The sequence below is a fragment of the Centrocercus urophasianus genome, unplaced genomic scaffold (assembly GCF_019232065.1).
Source record: "Centrocercus urophasianus isolate 14NV4802_14NV808 unplaced genomic scaffold, USGS_Curo_1.0 seq_40, whole genome shotgun sequence".
Classification (NCBI taxonomy): domain Eukaryota; kingdom Metazoa; phylum Chordata; class Aves; order Galliformes; family Phasianidae; genus Centrocercus; species Centrocercus urophasianus.
Window position 1 is genome coordinate 5,210,138 of NW_024884978.1, and position 18,006 is coordinate 5,228,143.

Genomic DNA, 18,006 nt, shown 5'->3' on the forward strand with positions numbered 1-18,006 from the left:
TAAAAAAGAACTTTAAAAATTGTGCAGCTGATTCCTAGGGTTGCTTGATCCAACTTGGTCTGGCTATCTTCCCCTTCTGACAGGCCTCCTTCCACCTGTGTTTTCAGTTGCTGTGCCGTTAATTATCCAGAACTGAAACCAAACCTATCTTTTAAGCCACTGGCATTTTTAACCAAAAAGGCAGAAGTTGCTGTTTTCTAGTTTGGATAGGCTTCAGATGATGGACTGAGCCTTAGTGTTTCCAGAACCAGTGCTACACTCCATGATCAACCATCAGTAAGGGCTATCCCCACAGAAAAGTAGGGAAACCAATTTATTTAACATGCAGCAAAACAAATGTATTTAGATGTATTTACAGTAATGGCTGTTTGGTGTGAAGCAGGAACCTCAACCTACTAACAAGGAACTCTCATTCATAGCTTAATTTCCAAAGCTTGTAACAATGCATTTTCCATGCAGCAAGACTATGGCATCTTTGCATTTGGCTTTACAGCACAGCAGTGCACTGCCAGTAACAGTGAGAACAATGCTGTTCTGCAGAAAGCACTTGTGCTCTTCTGACTTCCTCAGAGTCACAGTGAGATTCATGTACAGGCATCTAAAGCAATGAAGTCTGCTTCCTCAGGGTATGCTTACAGCACCTGGGCAGACTTAAGTAACCTAAATACTATCCCTATGCCTACCGTGCCTGAAGTGGCAAGAACATTTCTGAGGCAGAAAGAATTCTTTCCTTGTTCTCCATCACAGTCCATCAGTTTAAAATTGCTGCTTTCTGTAGGAATCTAAAAGAGGCAACTCCCTTTTGCCTGCCCTCCTTTGTCAGGGAGCTGACAAGGATGTGTCCTCATGAGCTTCAGAACAGCATACAGCAAGGTCCTTGGCCAAAGCTTTGGATTCCTCCCCCTCAGAGTTTCCACAATTGCCTGATACCTCTGATCCTTCAGGCCTTTAAATCCACAGTTTCTCCATCTCTAATATTTATTTCTTATCACAGAAAAGACAACATAACTAACTCCAAGCAGTATTTGAGTTCTGGTTTTAGAGCCTGTATTAATTCCAGCAGCACTTTGACCAAGGATCCATCCTAGCTGTGCTTTTGTCAGCGGTTGTTAAAAACAAACACTAAAACAGTGTCTCAAAGCTATTTGAGGCACTGCTTGAGATTGAACTTTGAGAGAAGGAAGGGGCTTCTGTAATCAACTTTCAGTCACTTAAACCTAGTTTCTAGTCAATTCCTCTGCCACCTGCTAGCACTGAATTCTGATGTCCAGTAAAACTCTCCCTCTTCAAGAGATGATTGCACTAAGCCACTTAGTATAGAGAACTATTAAAACAGGGCATATGCATCGCCACAGCAGTCTTCTTTCCCTTCCCTGCTTGTTTCTGTTCAGCCATCCTACAGCTCTATTATTTCCACATTGTATTTCACAGTAATCTTAGTACTGAACTACATAACACTGCCTGCAGGAGAGGACCTGAGAGGCACTCTCCCCATCCTTGGGTTAGTGGCTGTAAAGACACTTCTGCATGCCAGGTGCTGCCCTCCATTAATGCTGAAAACAACTTTCCAGCTCCATTGCTTGGTTTTACCACCTCATCACACTTTTTTTCCCCACACTACGGAATGCGATGAATGCAAAAAAATAACCAGTTCAGCCATTTGCATACAAAGCAGTCCTAGCTGCCCCAAACGGATACAACAAGGAGGCAGCCCACATATAAATATATTAACTGAAGATACAGCGGTGTCACACCACACAAGAGCTGGGGTCTGCTTACACTGGCCAATGGAAATGCAGCAGTTGGAGGGAGCAAAGTGCCACTTCAGTGTTTAAAAAAAAAAATAAAATAAAAAAAGCATTCCCTCATGGAGCCAGCATTATTGCTTAACATGCTTAGCAGGTCCAGTCTGGCACTGAGGAGGTAAGAGTCCAAGGGAGGACACATGTAAGGGCTCTGCACTGAGGAAGCTTAGGGTAGCATCATTACCAGCATGTATGCAGCTCTGGACAGCAGTACAGGAACACGCTAACTTAAGTCTCCTGTTGACAGGTCTCCCCTCAAAAAACAGTAACTTCAAGTTTAATAGAGTGGAATATAGAACCGTTCACCTGAAGGTCAAGATAAAAGCAACCAGCACTACGTGTCACCAGCTGCCTTCAGTTCATACTTGGCATAGATGTCCCAGGACCCCTTCAACATGGTGTGCAACGTTCTGGACTAAAGCTACAAGCAGAGTGGGCAGGACATGTAAACAAAGCTTAACATCACCAGTGAATAGCATGTGTGTCCCTCCCCCGCCACATTCATTTCAGTCCCGTGGGATCCTTTCTGGGTCCTGTCACAGTCTCTGGTTCAAGTCCAAGGTTCCAAGGTTCCAAGGTCATAAATTCCCCCACAGCTCCACTGGAGGGAACTGATCCACTTCACCAACCTCTGTGGCAAGCTGGTCTCCCAGTGTGAAGGTCAGTCTGTATCTTAGCCTCACTTTCTCCTGCAAAAAAGACAAAACCCAAGAGCAACACATGAGAATAGCCCTAATTGTTCAGGAACAAAAAATTTCACTATCACAGCTCTACAGAAATCACAACACTGTGATGCTGCAGAGGGTCAAGGTAACCTGAGTTATTTACCTTACATATTTAAAAATATAAAAGCTTTATTGCTTAGCATGAAACAGCAGGAAAAAAGCACGAGTGATCAGCAGTAATAGTTTGCTATACATGCAGCTAGCACCCAATGCTCAGCTGCTCTTCAAAGAGCCTGAAGAATGATGCTGGAATAGATCAGCATTTTCAAAACTGAATTATGCATCACATGCAGGAAGACAAAGAAGGTTCTGCTCTGTAAAATTCCCAGTAAGCAGCAGATGGAACCCATCTTTCAATAAGGGATCTCCATGTGCTTCAAAAAGTGAAAGTTTCAACAACCTGCAAACACCTCTTTAAATATCACAAATTTCAGCTGATACCTTAATGCCATTTTTGCTGTAATTCTCAACCACTTCAGCATACAGCTTTGAGGTTTACACATCATCTGGGCTATCTAAACAACTAATTGCAGGAAGGGTTTCCACAGCTATTCACACACTCCTAGCATGATGAGCAGAAAGCGAAGTATTAACCACATTGTTTCACTGGTCACAGGCACATCTCATAACATGCCAAAGGGAAGGGACAGGACCTGATACCACACAGTTTCTTCAAGTCTGTCAGGCTGTATAGAGCCTCAACACAGCAGAGCTCTTTCTAGAGAAACAGTTAATTTTATATCACACTAAGCATCATTACAGCAGGGCACATCCAGTGCACAAGGGATTTAAGATAAGCTCCTGAAGCAACTCTGATTGTTCTCCTTTCAAGCTAAGCCCTATAAGACTTTTGCTCCTTTGATAAGAAAAAAATGTACAGTGTTTTTTCACACACTTTTCCTTCCTGAAAAAATCTGTTGGGGAAGAGATTGTGTATAGCCCTTCTCAAGCCCTGAATTGAAACAGCACTGATCTGCTGCTGTAGTAATTGCTTCTGAAGGGCAAGCTAGGAATTAAGAGCAGTGCTTGCTCATAGTTTTGGTCCAAATTCCCCGAAGAATTCATCTTACATCTTATTAACCTGAAAACTGACAAGACAAATGCCCGCTCTGTTATAGTCCATCCTTCTCACCTTTGTAGGATTTGCCAAAAGCATGATTTGGGTGATGGCAGCAGGCGGCTGGATGGGATTGAATGGAGACAGCTCTGTGCCAGAGGGTGGCTGCAACTTCACCTTCATGGACTGCAAACAAACAAACAAAAAAAAATGGAGTATCTCCTACCTTTGGAGACAATGGAAGATGTATGCAGAGACTGTGGAGACAACAGCAGACATCCAAGGTGAAGAGAATCAATCAGTGTGTGAGAAGGAGGAGGCAAGAGCTGGTCCACTTGCAGAACACAATAGGACCAGGCAGACCAACAAGTCAGAGTAAAAGCACTGGGGTCAAAACACCAACTGCACCCCTTCTTACCTGAGTGCTCTTATAGCAGAGGTTTTAACGCAAACAACTTGATGACAATGGGCAGATTATAGCCATTTGGGCCACACTTTTCAAAACACAAATCAGCCATCCAAAATTATGTAGCTGCAGTAGTGACAAGAATGGAACATACTCTTCAATTTAAGAAGTCTTCATGAAATTCTGATTCCTAAACACCTTAAGGATGGGCTTATCCACATAACAGTCCTGTCAATGCGCTATCTGAGCTATGACATGATCAAATACAGTTGGATTGATTTTAGATAGAAAAAACAACAGAATGTGTACTACTCGCAGTTCTTGACGTGTCCTGTTTAGTGTTTTCTGCTTTTAACTACTTCCATGTTTTGGAAACAGGCAGAGTCTACAGAAAGACAGAACTAGTGTGTTGCAACTTAAGTTCCCTGAGTTCATACCCATACCTCCCTGAACGTGCAGATTCACACTGCTGTGGGTCTGAACTGTGCACCCCTACCTTAGGTACAGCAGCCTGCAGCACAATGTTCTTCACAGGAAGGGGTGCTGTGTTCAGCATTGAGACTACCACAACCAGCACATCTGACCTTCCTGGTGGGCACTCCTTGGCAAAGTGCAAGAGGATGCGGAAGCCATTCTTGTCATAGGCTGTCACCGGGAGGGCACTGCCTGCCACAGAGCAAGGGGATAGGAACACAGTTTATGCCGCAGAAAACAATCGTCAGCAGTACTGTCAATCTGACATTTGGCTGGGTGTCTCACCATTGTTCTTCACTTTATAAACTCAGTCAGGAAGCTTTGCCTTTAAAAAATGTTCAGCGAATGGTGAAAAGCCTGAAGGTACTTACTAGGTTTAATAGATTCCAAGGGAACATGGACGTTGGCCAAAGAAATTTCAGGTGCTTTCATAGGACTGTCTTGCTGCTGGAATGATGCTGGATGGAAGAGAGAGCTCCCTGAGACAGCAGTGCAGCTGTTTGGGAAAGGAATTGGGGGTGTTCCTGGAGCAGTGACTGGCAGCCCAGCAGGCGCCATTAACGCAGAAGACGTGACAGAGGCTGGCAAAGTAACCCCAGGTAACACTGAGGGTGTTGCCATGCCTTGCGTGGCAGTCCTGGAAGACAGAAAAATCATAGAAAAATTAAGCTGAAATTGAAGCAGGCATTTTACCACAAACCCAGAGATAAGAGCAAATCACAAGGACAAAGCAGGAGCCTGGAGCCAGTAAGGTCTAATGTAAGAAGCAGAGCTACAAGAAAAATATGGTGTTGGTAGGATTATGCATAATTCTTTCTAATTTAGTACAAAAGCGCGAGTCCCACCTTGGCAAAGACGAGCTAGGCTAAGATGGCCAAAGGCCTTTGTACCATAGCAGCCAGTTTAACTTTACACTGCACACTTAAAATCTGACAACAGCACAGCTGTCGTACTCTACTGGTAGTTTCTGCCTTTCACTGCTGAAGCTGAGACTGTCATACTAGTTCGTACAAGTCCCAGTCACGCATTTCTACCAAACTGAAGTTGAATGTCTATCTCTGAAGCTGACACTACAGAAACTTGGTTTCCTAAATGCTGAGACAAAGCAAAGTCCAGAACTTTTAGTTACCCTTTGGATTCTTCAAGGAGTTGTCCCAATGCAGATGAGCTTAAGTACCCAGGAGCAGCTGGAATTGTCTTGGAAGGCCCCACAGGGGCAGCCAGCCCAGCAGAGAACACAAATGGTATGGAGTTTGGTGCAGGCATGCTGGGAGCAGTCTGAGAGGCTGTGAAAGCAGAAGGCAGTGTCACTGATGTTCCACATGTGGTCTGCAACGTGTGATGGAGAAGATCGTTCCCTGTAGGGTTGCAATCAACAGTCACCGTCTTTGGATTGAAGAAATCCAGGTCCAGCTGCTCATTCTGCAAGAGAGCATAAGTACATGCTCTAACTCACTGCTACCCCTACTGTAGAGGTGGCATTGTTACAGAGGGAGAGAGATTTACCGCAAAAATAGGTGGAAGGTAGCAAGCAGCAAAGTCTGTGGCCTATGTCAGGACTACATCTGATCTGTAATTTAAGCAAAGGAAGTGCTAACACCATGGGGGACAGACTGGAAACTGAGAAAGCCATGTTCAGGTATATCTACTCCACTCAGACACAGCTAACCCAGATCTTGGGGTTAAGCCAGACTTCCCCTCAGTAACAGCTACCCCTCTGCTTGCATGTGATGTTTCTCTAAGATGACAAAATGTGTCACAAGACCTCCCACAATGGCAAGCCCTCCCTTCCTTCCCCTGAGAAACTCTCTCCTTGCTACCTCAAACATGCTCCACTGGTTTTTTTCTGATGCCTCCTTCCCTGCTGCAGGAGCTGGGTCATTCAAGCCTGAAAGGAAAATAACAAGTAGGTAATGAGTAGAAAATGAGGCTGCATACCATGGCAGTTGTTTCAGTGCCAAACAAATTGATTCAGCTCCACCACAGCCCAAAAGCCTGATGAAAGATCAAAATGGATTGCAAGTCTACGCTGATGAAGAGACCAACAGAACCAGTTGCCAATCCCCTGCATGCAGCTCCTCTAATCCATCCTGATTTACAGCATCTCCTGCTATTCGTATCTGGGCTTCACTTGCAGGCATTCTGCAGCCTCCTTCCAACAATCCCCCTAAGGCACCTTTCTCTTTATACAGCCACAAAGTCAGCAGTGAAATCACAATGTATTTTCATTTGAAGCCTACTCTTCAAATGAATTCATCAGAATTAAATACTAACTCACAGACTAGTTCTTACATTCAGGATGACATGAGTGTCTCAGAAATCCTCCGGACTTCTTAAGAAATAATAAACCTGAAAACATGCAAGACTGACCAGAATCACAGCAAGGAAATATATCCCAATATAAATGTTTCGGGAATGGCACGAATTACTGTTCCCATGTGCACCACCTGAATCACCACATTCTCTCAATCCTTCCTCTCAAACTCCACCAGAAGTGAGACCTAGGGCTCACTAAGTAACCTACTGGATGAATCAAGAGCAAAAGAAATCTGGTGCGGTCAAAATATAAGGCATTTCATGCTCTCTTTAGCCAACCTTCAGACTCACGCTGGAGGAAAGAAGTTGACTTTGTCAGGCAGGGATTGAATAGCCCTTTTCTAGGCCTCTTAGTGTCTTACCTAAACACAGAAGCTCCTCATCCAGCAAGGAAAGAGAATTAGCTGTGCTGCTCTGCTGAGTGGGTGCAGCTTCCACTTGGCTCAAGGAACTGCTCCGCAATTGTGAAAATGTCTGTGGAGGAGGTGGGAGAATAGGGATTTCTGCTGGAACCGGGGCTGCTGTGGGGGCTGGTGTCAGGGTGGTGGGTGGCACTGGAGGTGTTGAGGTGCTGGTGACATCCAGTCCAGCAAGGTCAATGAGGGTGTTCTTACTCCCTGTAGCAAACAGCAGATAAGCACAACTAGGAGGGAAGGCAAAATGCTTAGAGCGAGAACATGTACAGAAGACACGATCAGAGAGATGGTTTAGGTAACACGGATATGCACTTAATCGTGGTTTATGGCTCTTACAGAGGAGAAAGCCCACAGGGTGCGCATCTAACCATTTATTTAAACCAACCCAGATGCTTAGGAAATTTCCATCTGAAAAGCAACACCTATCTGCTCCAGTCGCTGCTTTTTCCCCAGCGTTTCTTGTAGCATCATTCATGATCCTCTCAAAATCTTTTGAGCTCACAGAAGACTTTGGGAGATCCTACAGAATTACGGTAAATCAAGGCTACCAGAAAGACAGAATCGAGGGTAACATATACTGTCTGGATCTAGAATTCTCTCCGTATTTTGGAGCAGACTTGTCCCAGGAAGATATTAGACAGCAGTATGCATTTCCTTTACTGCTCTTTATACAGAAAGTGACTCCCAACTGACAGCAAAGCATCCAGGGATTTCAAAGGCGAAACTGAAATGTAAAGTAGACAACTGGCCTAAATTCATAAAAGGTACTGCTGGCAAAGTTCTGCTCTCATCTTTTACATAAAGTTGTGTTCTTCTTTTATTGCCAATTAAGAGATAAGACAAAAGTGGAGACACAAATGTATGAGAATTTTCAGGCACAAAAACTATTCAGATAAAGGTTTGCTACCAATGTTATCAAAGAATTTGATTACAAGCAATGGAGAACGCAGCATTGTTGTTCACGTCAGAACTGTCGTCCCCTTTCCTGTTCAGAAACTGTTGGCCAGAAGAACCATCAAGCCTACTTTACCAGAATTCATAAGGAAATCCAGTCTAAAATACTTAAAATTTTAGGATTAGAAATTAAATATTTGGCTTCTCAGGAACTCACCTTCCACTCCTGAGATCACTTGGAGATCCACTTCACCATTGATCACTTGCCCCTCTATTGTTTTTTTATAGGAATTTATCACACGTGATAAGTTGTCACTGGCCTGCAGAATATCTCCTACGTGAAAGACAGATAAACACAACCATCAAGACTTTGGTCACTTTGCCCCCACTACCGCTGAGAATAATCAGTTATCAACTAAATAATTAGCAAGAAAAAACACAATTGTTTAGCTACAAATTCTGTTATTGTCTGTTCTGTGCCATGCGTCTCTAAGCAAGACCCTGACCTTTCTAGGTCTGTACACATCACGTACGCAGTAACAGTGAAAATGACTCCAAGGTTTTGTTACCAACATAACTCTCTTCCCCTTCCAGAACAGCAGCCATCCCATATTACCATCCTTCCCCAGCCTCCCACCAATACTGTCAAGCCCTTGCCCTTTATCTGCTTGCTCAAAGCAATGCTCATCCACAGTGAAGAGGCATCTTTAGAGCAGCTGTTCTGCTCAACCCTTGAACAGTCATAGGGTCAGCAGTTAAACAGCAGTTCAAGGAGAAGTGTAGCTTATTTTACCCAAGCTGCTGTCATTATCCTCCGTCTCACTGGCTAGTTTGAATAATGCCCGTCTTTTGGTTTCACACCTTTCACAGAGTTCCTGAGAAGAGAAATCATGACAAAGGGTCTCATCAACCAGGAGGCACTGTCAGCAATACCAGTCAGCACAGAACGACTTCCCCAGCATTCTCTGGAAAGGCCAGAACAGAGAAACCAGCCTCCCTGTGCTGGACATCCCAGTTGTTTTAATTTTCATCTTCTTGGTGTTCTCCCAATCTTGTAATGCTAGCTATAGGAAAAGACAAATTTTCTGCCATGTTCCACCTACCCACAGCACTGTGAGGGACAGTTATTATCAGCAGTGTGCTATAATAGGAGCAAGAATCAGAAATTCCAGCTTCTCGATTCTGCTACACTGCATCTTTGGAGAACAGCTGTACCCGACTTCATCCACATGCAAGAGAGCTATTATCCACCATCCTTGCAAAGCACCAAGTCCTTTGGTGAAAAGTCTTTAAAAACATGGTCATTACATAGTCGTTTCCAACAAGAGCTCTTGTTCCTTGCTACCGCTCTCCATTTTATAGCGCTGTTCGTAATTCTTTGAAAAATTCAAAATCTGAAAAAGAACAAAGAACTGACTGCAGTATTTCTGGGAAGCAGCAGCTCAGACCCACCTTCATGAGCTCTCTATCAGCCTCTGATGAGTCCTCTTTGCTATAATGAACCAACATCTCGTTCAGCAGTTTCACATTGTTATTTACTTCCTCCAACGTGTGCATACGTTTTGTCACTTTCTGAATCCGAGCCTCATCCTTCAGGATGCAAAGAGACACGAAAAGTAAGCTTTCCTGTAAGGTTCACAGTACAACAGTAGGTGTTATCTGTAAATCATATCAGGTAATTTCTGTTCAAGGTTGAACTAAAAAACCCCAAACAAAAGAAACCAGAACAAAATAATTGAATTATTAGAAGAGTCTACCCAACCCTAGAGACAGGGGAAGATTGAATGGAAACATTTCAGTAATTTATACATCCTCTTCAGTCAAGAAGCTATACTTTTTTTTGGGGGGGGGAGTGGGGGGATTGCGGGGTGGAGAGGGGCAGAATCACAGTGAGTCATTTCCTGGACTCCACGTTTGTAATGATTGCCCTGTGTGGATGCATCACAGCTCTGCAAACAGGAATTTGTTTCCATGAGGCCCAGAGATGACTCAGTCCTCATCAACCAGAAGTAGTACAGTGGTGTTTCCACCAAATTCTCACGTGAAAAGCCATCTAAAGTGACAAGAAATAAATTAATTTCAACATCGCATTCAATTCTGGCAACTTTTTGCCCTGTCCCATCAGGTGCACCAACTGCAGACTTTTCTGTTTTACAAACACCACGCAGCAGTAAGCTAAGGGCAAAATTACCTAAGCATTTGTTTCACACAGTGCTGTTAAAACATCAGATGGCACCCTTTTATGCCACTAATGACCTGGACTACCTGCAAGTTGGTAGTCTTAGAGCTTTTAAGAAAACAATAGGAGGTTGGATGTCGCTAATAGTCTCATTCAGTTATCTATGGAATAGACACAATGCTTCTGAAACCCGAGAAAACAAATATCTGCCACTCACACGATGCTGAAGCTCTCCAACAATTTCGAATAACGTTTTAAGAATTGCAAAGAACACCGCTAACCGGGTTCAATTCTACAGGACTTTCTTACCTCTTTTACCATGGATTTAATAAGCTTGTTGGCCTCTTGTAAATCCTCTGGATTTTTGCTTTTCAGTAGTTTGGCTAGAAGCTGTAAGATAAGAAGGGGACATGTGGGAAACAAAGACTGGCAAAGGGAAGATGCAAGAAGAAATTAAGGGAACAATTCACAGTAAAGATACACAATTCACACTGCCTTCACAGTCAGTGACTTCAGCAGGAGTCACATAAGGGTTTACTGTTTTACACAAGTTGCTACATTCTTCCTTTTGAAGAGGACATACATGCTGCCACATCTCAAGAGACTTGACATTAGACAATTATTTCTCCTATACATGATTTTTGGCCCTGTTTGTGAAACATTCTTTGCCTGCTAGCATTACAGCAGGATGGCACTTTAACAACAAATTACTACATAACCGTGACAGGTCTTAGCATGGATAGACAAAGCAGATGTGTTCAAACCAATGAATTCTTTGAAAGTACAGAACACGTCCCCCAAAATAAAAGCTGAATTAATGTACTTTTCTTCCTTATTCTAAACATACATTAAGTAATTACTTTTTGTTACTGGTCACAACACAAGTCTTCCCCATACCTTGGATTTCTCTTCATCATCAAACACAGGGTTTTTGGGACGAGGTGGTGGAGAAGGAATCAGGATTTTGTCCACAGGAATCACAGGATCAAACATTACAATCCCTGAAAGCAGAGAGGAACCCACAATGATTTGCACTGCAGTCATGCCAGGCAGTGCACCCTTTTATTCACGGGCTGCTGTCAGTGAGCAAGCAGCCAAACTGCCCATTGATGCTACCGCACAACTCCAACACACAACACAGCATCAAAAATCAGTGAGCACACTAGCTAGAAAAAAAAAGAACATTTTCTTTGATAAAGGCCAAAACCCCAGCAACTGTTTTGCCATCTTCATACTGTTCTAAGCCAGTATAATCAATAGTTCTCTGCTATTCGTCTTTTCCTCTTTCGCATCAGCTGCTGAGCCACTCTGCAAAGTCCCAGACAACCTAGCTTTGTGCAGACTCGAGGGCACTACGTTTTTTTTCTATAATTGAGCTGTGCTGAGCAGGAACACAGACAGCATTGCAAGCTGGGGTGATGAGCAGACTCCTAACCATTAGAACCATGAGTGGTAGAAGAGCCAAGCTTTCTGCTTGTCCCCTTGCCAACACTGAGATTTGTGCTCTACTCCCAGAAGTTTCCCTAGAACAATTTTATCTTTTTTTTGAGGCCATGTGTTCCTCAATTAAGCTTCTTCCACTTTGCCTACACAATAAATTTCTATTGGATTAAAGGCACCATTGTAAAGCAATACGGTTAAAAGAACACAAAAAGCTACAGAAATGATCTTATTTCTCTTCAAACTGGCCTTAAATCATTTAAAGAGCAGTTCCAGGACAGAGGTGGGAGGAAGGGCATGGAGACCCCTACAAATCCAAACAAAAGCATCTGCAAGGTGTTTCACTAACCTAGGTGAAAATTAAATAAAAATAAAAGGCCATTCCCCAAAGTCAGTGAGTAGCTTTCTCAGTGTTTCAGGGAATTCTTCCCTTGTTCCACGTCCCCTCTGTCTGCTCATATCATCAGAAGTTTTTATGTTCTGTGCCACTCCTGCATACAGGCACAGGCTAGAAAGAATGCATGAATGAGCAGCTGACCTCCTACCTTGTCGCTTCAGCATGTAGTAGGCATCTTTGATTTTATATTCTTCTGGTAGTGCCACTGTCCAGCTATACAGCAATTCAATGACTTTCGTCTTCACTTTCTCTGAGACCCGATCTCCTAGATACTAAGAGTGAGAAAAAGATGGAGACACTCCACATTCTTAGTTTCTTTTTAAGGAGAAAGCCCAAACACAGACAACAGGGGGAGTTCAGTGATACACACTGAAGTATGCAACCAAAGATCTAAGACACCATATTGGGATGAAAAAATGTTTCTCTAATTTTTCTGAAGTAACAGTGAACAAAGTCTTTGTGATTTGTGATCTTCATAAAAGAAAGAACAGATATTCTGTTAGTTTCAAAATTTTGCTATTTAAAAATTTTCAAATGCAGATACTGCACCTTCCCCACTGTCTTCATTGGGAAAGAATTTTGCAATACTTCACTGCATTAACTATGCCTTGGGGTGTCTCCATCTATCTTTTGCCACTTTAAACCAATCGTGGATACTGAAGGATTGCTTTGGAACTCTGCATGACAAACTGTCAGTAAAGTGAGATTACAACTCTGAGGTTGATGCCAAATCTCATGCTCTAACTCCTGCATCACTGATGTTGGGGTGATCCCTCCCTGTCCTAGAAATATAAAATTAAACAAAGAAAACAAGGAAAAATCACCAAGCAGTTGACTGCTCAATGCTTCATATAACACAAGGACCTTCATAACAGTACAAGAGTTATACATTAATAGTAAATAAGCACAGATTACTGAGAAAAGCAATAAGAAGAGCACACAAAAAAATTAGCAAACAAATTCTCGTTGAATATACACTAGTGAATGCAATGAGGCAGACAGAAACATTCTGGAGGTTGCCTGTTGCTCATGAAGGCCAGACAATAACTAAACACAGCAGCAAGACAAAGGGACTAACCTTTGGAGACACAACTTTTATTAATTCATTCAAAAAGCGAAACTTTCCTACTTCATTATGAAATCTTCTCCCACAGTTTTTCATACAGGCTTCCAGCACCTGCATTCAAGTAACAGAAACAAGAGCTGAAGCAAACACAAAAACTCTACAGTAACAGCACACGTGTTCTGCTTATAGGGGAACTGAAGGACCCCATCAGTGGCCTACAGGCATGGACCCCCAACCTTTAGGTGACACACCAAGGGCTGCAGCAACTCTCCCACTCCCAGCAACATATTTATGAGTCAATTACCTCCCTATTAGAGTTCACAACAAGAAACACAAGTCTTACCTGAGAATAACAAAAGAAAGCAGCTGAAACATACAAAGTCTTGTCTGTCACTACTGACTAATATGGACACTTCACTTTGGCAAGCATGCTCCCTGCAGCAGAGAAGGGAATCCAGCCCCAAAATTAGCCCCAGATGGCATCACTAACACACACTGTGCTCCTTTCATACTCTCTATGGAAGACGCCAAATGATGTGTAACTGGATTGGAGAGAGGTGGCAAGGAATACCTACTGTCAAGGCTTGGACTGCCTCCCATTCCTGCGGCGACTGGATCTTATGAGCCAGGAGTCTTACAGCTATCTGCGGCCTGAAACAAGGCAAGTGCTCATTACAAACAAAGCAGGCAAACACAGCAAGGGATTTTCAGGCTTTCACAAATACTGCTGTTTAAATGCGAGGCTTTTCATATGATTAAAATAAATGTCACCCAGTACTTTTAGGCTAACAAAAAAATCTTCAGGGCATCTCTGTAAGTCTGGTTGTTTGCATGCATAAAAGGAAGTAGGACTGGTAGTCCGAATTCCAGATTGATTCCTCCATGGGATGGGCCAAACAACACCCAAGTACAGTGTCCAAGCCCAGGAAACCACATAATTACTCAATGCATTAATTTCCTTTTTCCTGAAGAAAACATCTTCCTTAGCTCACAGGAATGCTGTGACCCAGGTTTCCTCAGTTAAGTCCTGTACAGATTTCAATGATGTGAAGCACTAGGAGTCATAACCCCATTTTACAGACTGCAAACTAGGAACGAGTTTGGCTGGATGAGAATCCTGTAGCAGCAGAGGCTGACAAAAGGCAGATTTGGGATTCACTTTTCCTAGTGCTCAGTTTGCATGTAAACCACGCTGCCCTTCACATAAGAAAATGCAAACTTTGCAGCACGTTTTTTCTTTTGACTCCAATCTCCTCTGCAATATCAGTGTATATACAGGAAGGCCAATATGAAACTCCGATGATCAAATGACATGTTCTAAATTGCATATGTTTAATTACTAAGTCTAAAGAGGACTCACACTCACCCTTCAAGCTCTTTGTTGATCTGGTCACAGAATCCAATGATATATTCCCAGTCTTCTTGCCTGTTAGATGGGTTAGTCGCTTTATCTTTGGCAAGGGAAAGAGAAGATGTTACAGCTCAAGAAAAAAGAAACAGCGTAAAAGGTCATGCACTTTCTAGAGAAAAGCCTTTGACATCTGTTACCAACTATAAAATGAAGACTGAAAGTTCACATATGCTACTTCCATTCAGGAGAAACGACACATCCAAACTGAGGCACCCAAACAACCATCGAAAATCAGATTTCCAAAAAGACAGATCCCAAACATGAAATACTTTGAAACACACAATTTCCGTATTGTGAATGAGAGTATAAAAGAAAATATTTGTGCTCATAAAACTTCCCTCTGCCCGAAATGTTATTTGGTTATAACATTAAACTCTTTAGAGGCTAAACTCTTTGATTTTTTTATATGGGAAATTGTTTCTGTATTTCCTGGGAGCTTTGTAGCAGCAAGAGCTGGCAGATCAGATGTTTAATATCAGTCATTTAGCTCAGACACTTGTTTTAGAGCATCAGTGATCTGTTAGATGCCTCAGCATTTCTCCTGGGAACAATGAATTTAAATTTATTATTATTCACTGAGTTGTTCTTGCAGTAATGAACATCACAGCCTGCAACTGATAGGGAATTTAAATCCTGGATGCCCAGAGAGATGCTGCACTGTGAGACATGTTACTGACAGATCCTTCCTCAAACACCAGCATCCCTCATATTGCACTGGCTGCAGAAACCCGAGGCTATCAGCACATTTTTTGTTATGAAAGCATTTTCTCCATGAGTCTTACTTGGCTCCGACAGACCAATGAATTTACAGCAGACAAGACTCCCACATTAATCTGATTTTCCAGATGAGATTACTAGACACAGATCTTTCTTCCCTGTAAGAAAAACAATGCACTGGGCTACCTAATGGCTGATGTTTAAGAAGCACTTCTCAAAATTTGAATACAATGCAAATAGATACAGAAGAGAATGCATTACTTGGCCAAATAGTATAGAGCACAGGATAAAATACAGGCAAGTGTTTGAAACACGTGACACTTAAACCTTATTACTACACTCATAGCTGCAGAGCGCTCTGCAAGCATCAGGAATACAGAGCCTTGCAACAAGCTTAAATATTTTCATGCAAATCAAATAGCATTGTGTTCTAAAGTAGTTCTGCTACTCTGCAGGCAGAGATGAAAGAAGCATGGCTCTTGGTTGGGTCAATGTCTTTCTTGTAGTGAGGGGTCCAAAACTGAGCGCGGTACTCGAGATGTTGCCCCTTCAGTGCTGAGAGCATCCCAGGCGAGCCAGTTTTCTTTGCTTACCCTTTTCAGCATGTCCACACATGAAGATGCATTACATTAATGAAAAGATAATCTAAAATCCTCTATTTTTAGTGGAAAACTTAAAACCTAGGCCCATGGCAATACAAGAAGAAAAAAACAAAAATAAAGAAAATTGGAATATGTTATCCATCTGCATCTATTATATACCTGCATTGCCTGACAGGAATGTGATACAGTAAGTTTCTTTTAGGAAGAAGCAGAACAGGCAGCACTCAAGTCAAAGCTGGGCTCACACAACCAATGCTGTTTTCTAACCTCCTCTTTTATTTCAACTAAGCACAAGGAAAGAGCCTGCAGGCAAGAATAGTACAGGAAGGATCACCTTCACTCACCCCAGCTGCCTGAAATGAGACAGAAGATGAAGATGCAAGATAATCGCAGACCAAAGCGCAGCACTAGAACACAAGGGTGATGTTACTTCATGGCTCTGTGCCTCCACCCCATGAGAAAGACAGGGCAGCTGGAAGGCTGAATAGCATTTTTACTGCATTTGGCATCTTCCTGTGAGTGGGAAGCTGCCATGCTGCCAAGCAGCTTTTGCCCTGCCTTTGTAAAAAGGGCACAGCAGGTGCACACGCCCCTCAAGTTTAGTGTGACACACAGTACATCCTACCGATAGTTACAAAAAAAATAACCTCAGAAGGCCCGGTGAGAGCACTCAAATGCACAGCATCTGCACCCTGCCCTCCTCATCTGCATGGCTGCTTTGGTAATTTATTTACAAGTGATCTGTGCTCCCTCACTGTGGGAGGAGCTGTACGATCACACCAGAACAAATCATGGTAGCAGTGACCAGACATAAATGTTTCATCTTAGATGAGAGATCAATGCTCAAGCATTTAACACCATGGGTTACTGAAACAGAAGCAGGCAACAGTGCTGGCAGCGAGGAATTGCTTTGCAGTGCTGCTCCTCAGCATGTTGTCCAGTGACAGAGCTTCACTGACCATGCAAGCAGGATGTTATCCTCTCTCTCAACTTCCACAACTAAAAATAAAAACAAAAAGCAGCCAAAGAGCCTTCCAGGCTGCACAATCTAAAATATCCTTCCTATTACAGATATTTCCATACACATACTGAATTTGGTGAGTCAGTTCTGCTCAGAGGAAGATTAAAGGGAAGAGATGTGGGCATTTCTTCAAGTGTCTCACTGGCTACAATTAAAAAAAGAGATATTAACAAACTGTGGGAGCTCAGAGAAGGAGTGGAACAACGAGGGGACAGAAGGGGTTGAGCTAAAACAAGAACTGAGAGCTGAAAACATCCTGTAGCCGATAACTGCTGTCAGCAACGATAACACCGTGCATTGAATTAAATCTCATGTAAACGAACCAAAAAGGAACAAGAATTATTTGATCTTAACAGAACGAAGAAGCACAACAACTTTTATATTCTGAAGCATTTAGGGGACACACATGATCATTAAGACTGGAAAAGACCATTAAAGCCCACTGAGCCTAACCACCGCCCCATCCCACGGCAGTCGCAGCCCCGCTGCCTGCACGGCTCCCAGCCGGCGCCGCCACTGCGGGCATCGGCAAAGGACGGCGCGCCGCGTCCAGCAGCGCCAGTTCCTGCGCTGGGAACACCTGCAACACAAACCCCGACCGACCGTACGACCGACCGACCTACGCGGGACCTCACAATGTCACAGCGCGACGTCGTTACAAAATCATTTTCCCTAACAACGGATTTTTAAATACTGCAGTCTGCAGCCTTCCAATGGGCATAACGGCATTCACAGCTCCTCCCCCCCCCCCAGCGGTGCCGGGCACAGAGCGCGGCCCGGCCGCACGGAAACACGGCCGTACAGCGTAGGAGCGCAATTTACAGGGGATCCTCCGCAGCTGTGCCCGGGGGTGAACCGGCCTGACAGACCCGTGCGGGGGGGAGGCGAAAGCAGGGGAAGACGGGAATCGGTCTCCGAGTAAAGGCACCAGAAGCGACGAGGATGGGGCTGAGAGGGAGAGGGTGGGGAAAAGAGGGGCTGGAGGGGCTCGAGCCCGCGCTACTCACTGAGCCACGACTCCAAGCTCTCCCCTTCCGCCTCCGCCATGATGCCGCCCCGCCCCGCCTGCGCGAGAGCCGA

The 18,006-nt window shown here is 43.6% G+C and overlaps 1 protein-coding gene across 1 annotated transcript; it reads right to left on the reverse strand.

Moving 5' to 3' along the window:
• Nucleotides 1-277: 277 nt before the first annotated feature.
• On the reverse strand, nt 278-18,005 carry GGA3 (golgi associated, gamma adaptin ear containing, ARF binding protein 3). The gene is made up of 17 exons (XM_042832950.1): nt 17,934-18,005; nt 14,542-14,626; nt 13,751-13,826; nt 13,188-13,286; nt 12,258-12,381; nt 11,170-11,273; nt 10,582-10,662; nt 9,546-9,683; nt 8,887-8,968; nt 8,311-8,427; nt 7,146-7,400; nt 6,288-6,355; nt 5,597-5,889; nt 4,839-5,104; nt 4,490-4,659; nt 3,663-3,773; nt 278-2,494 (listed from the first exon to the last, which is right to left on the reverse strand). The coding sequence occupies exons 1-17, from the start codon at nt 17,971-17,973 to the stop codon at nt 2,384-2,386; spliced, it is 2,220 nt and encodes a 739-aa protein (XP_042688884.1). The 5' UTR covers nt 17,974-18,005; the 3' UTR covers nt 278-2,383.
• Nucleotide 18,006: the final 1 nt, after the last annotated feature.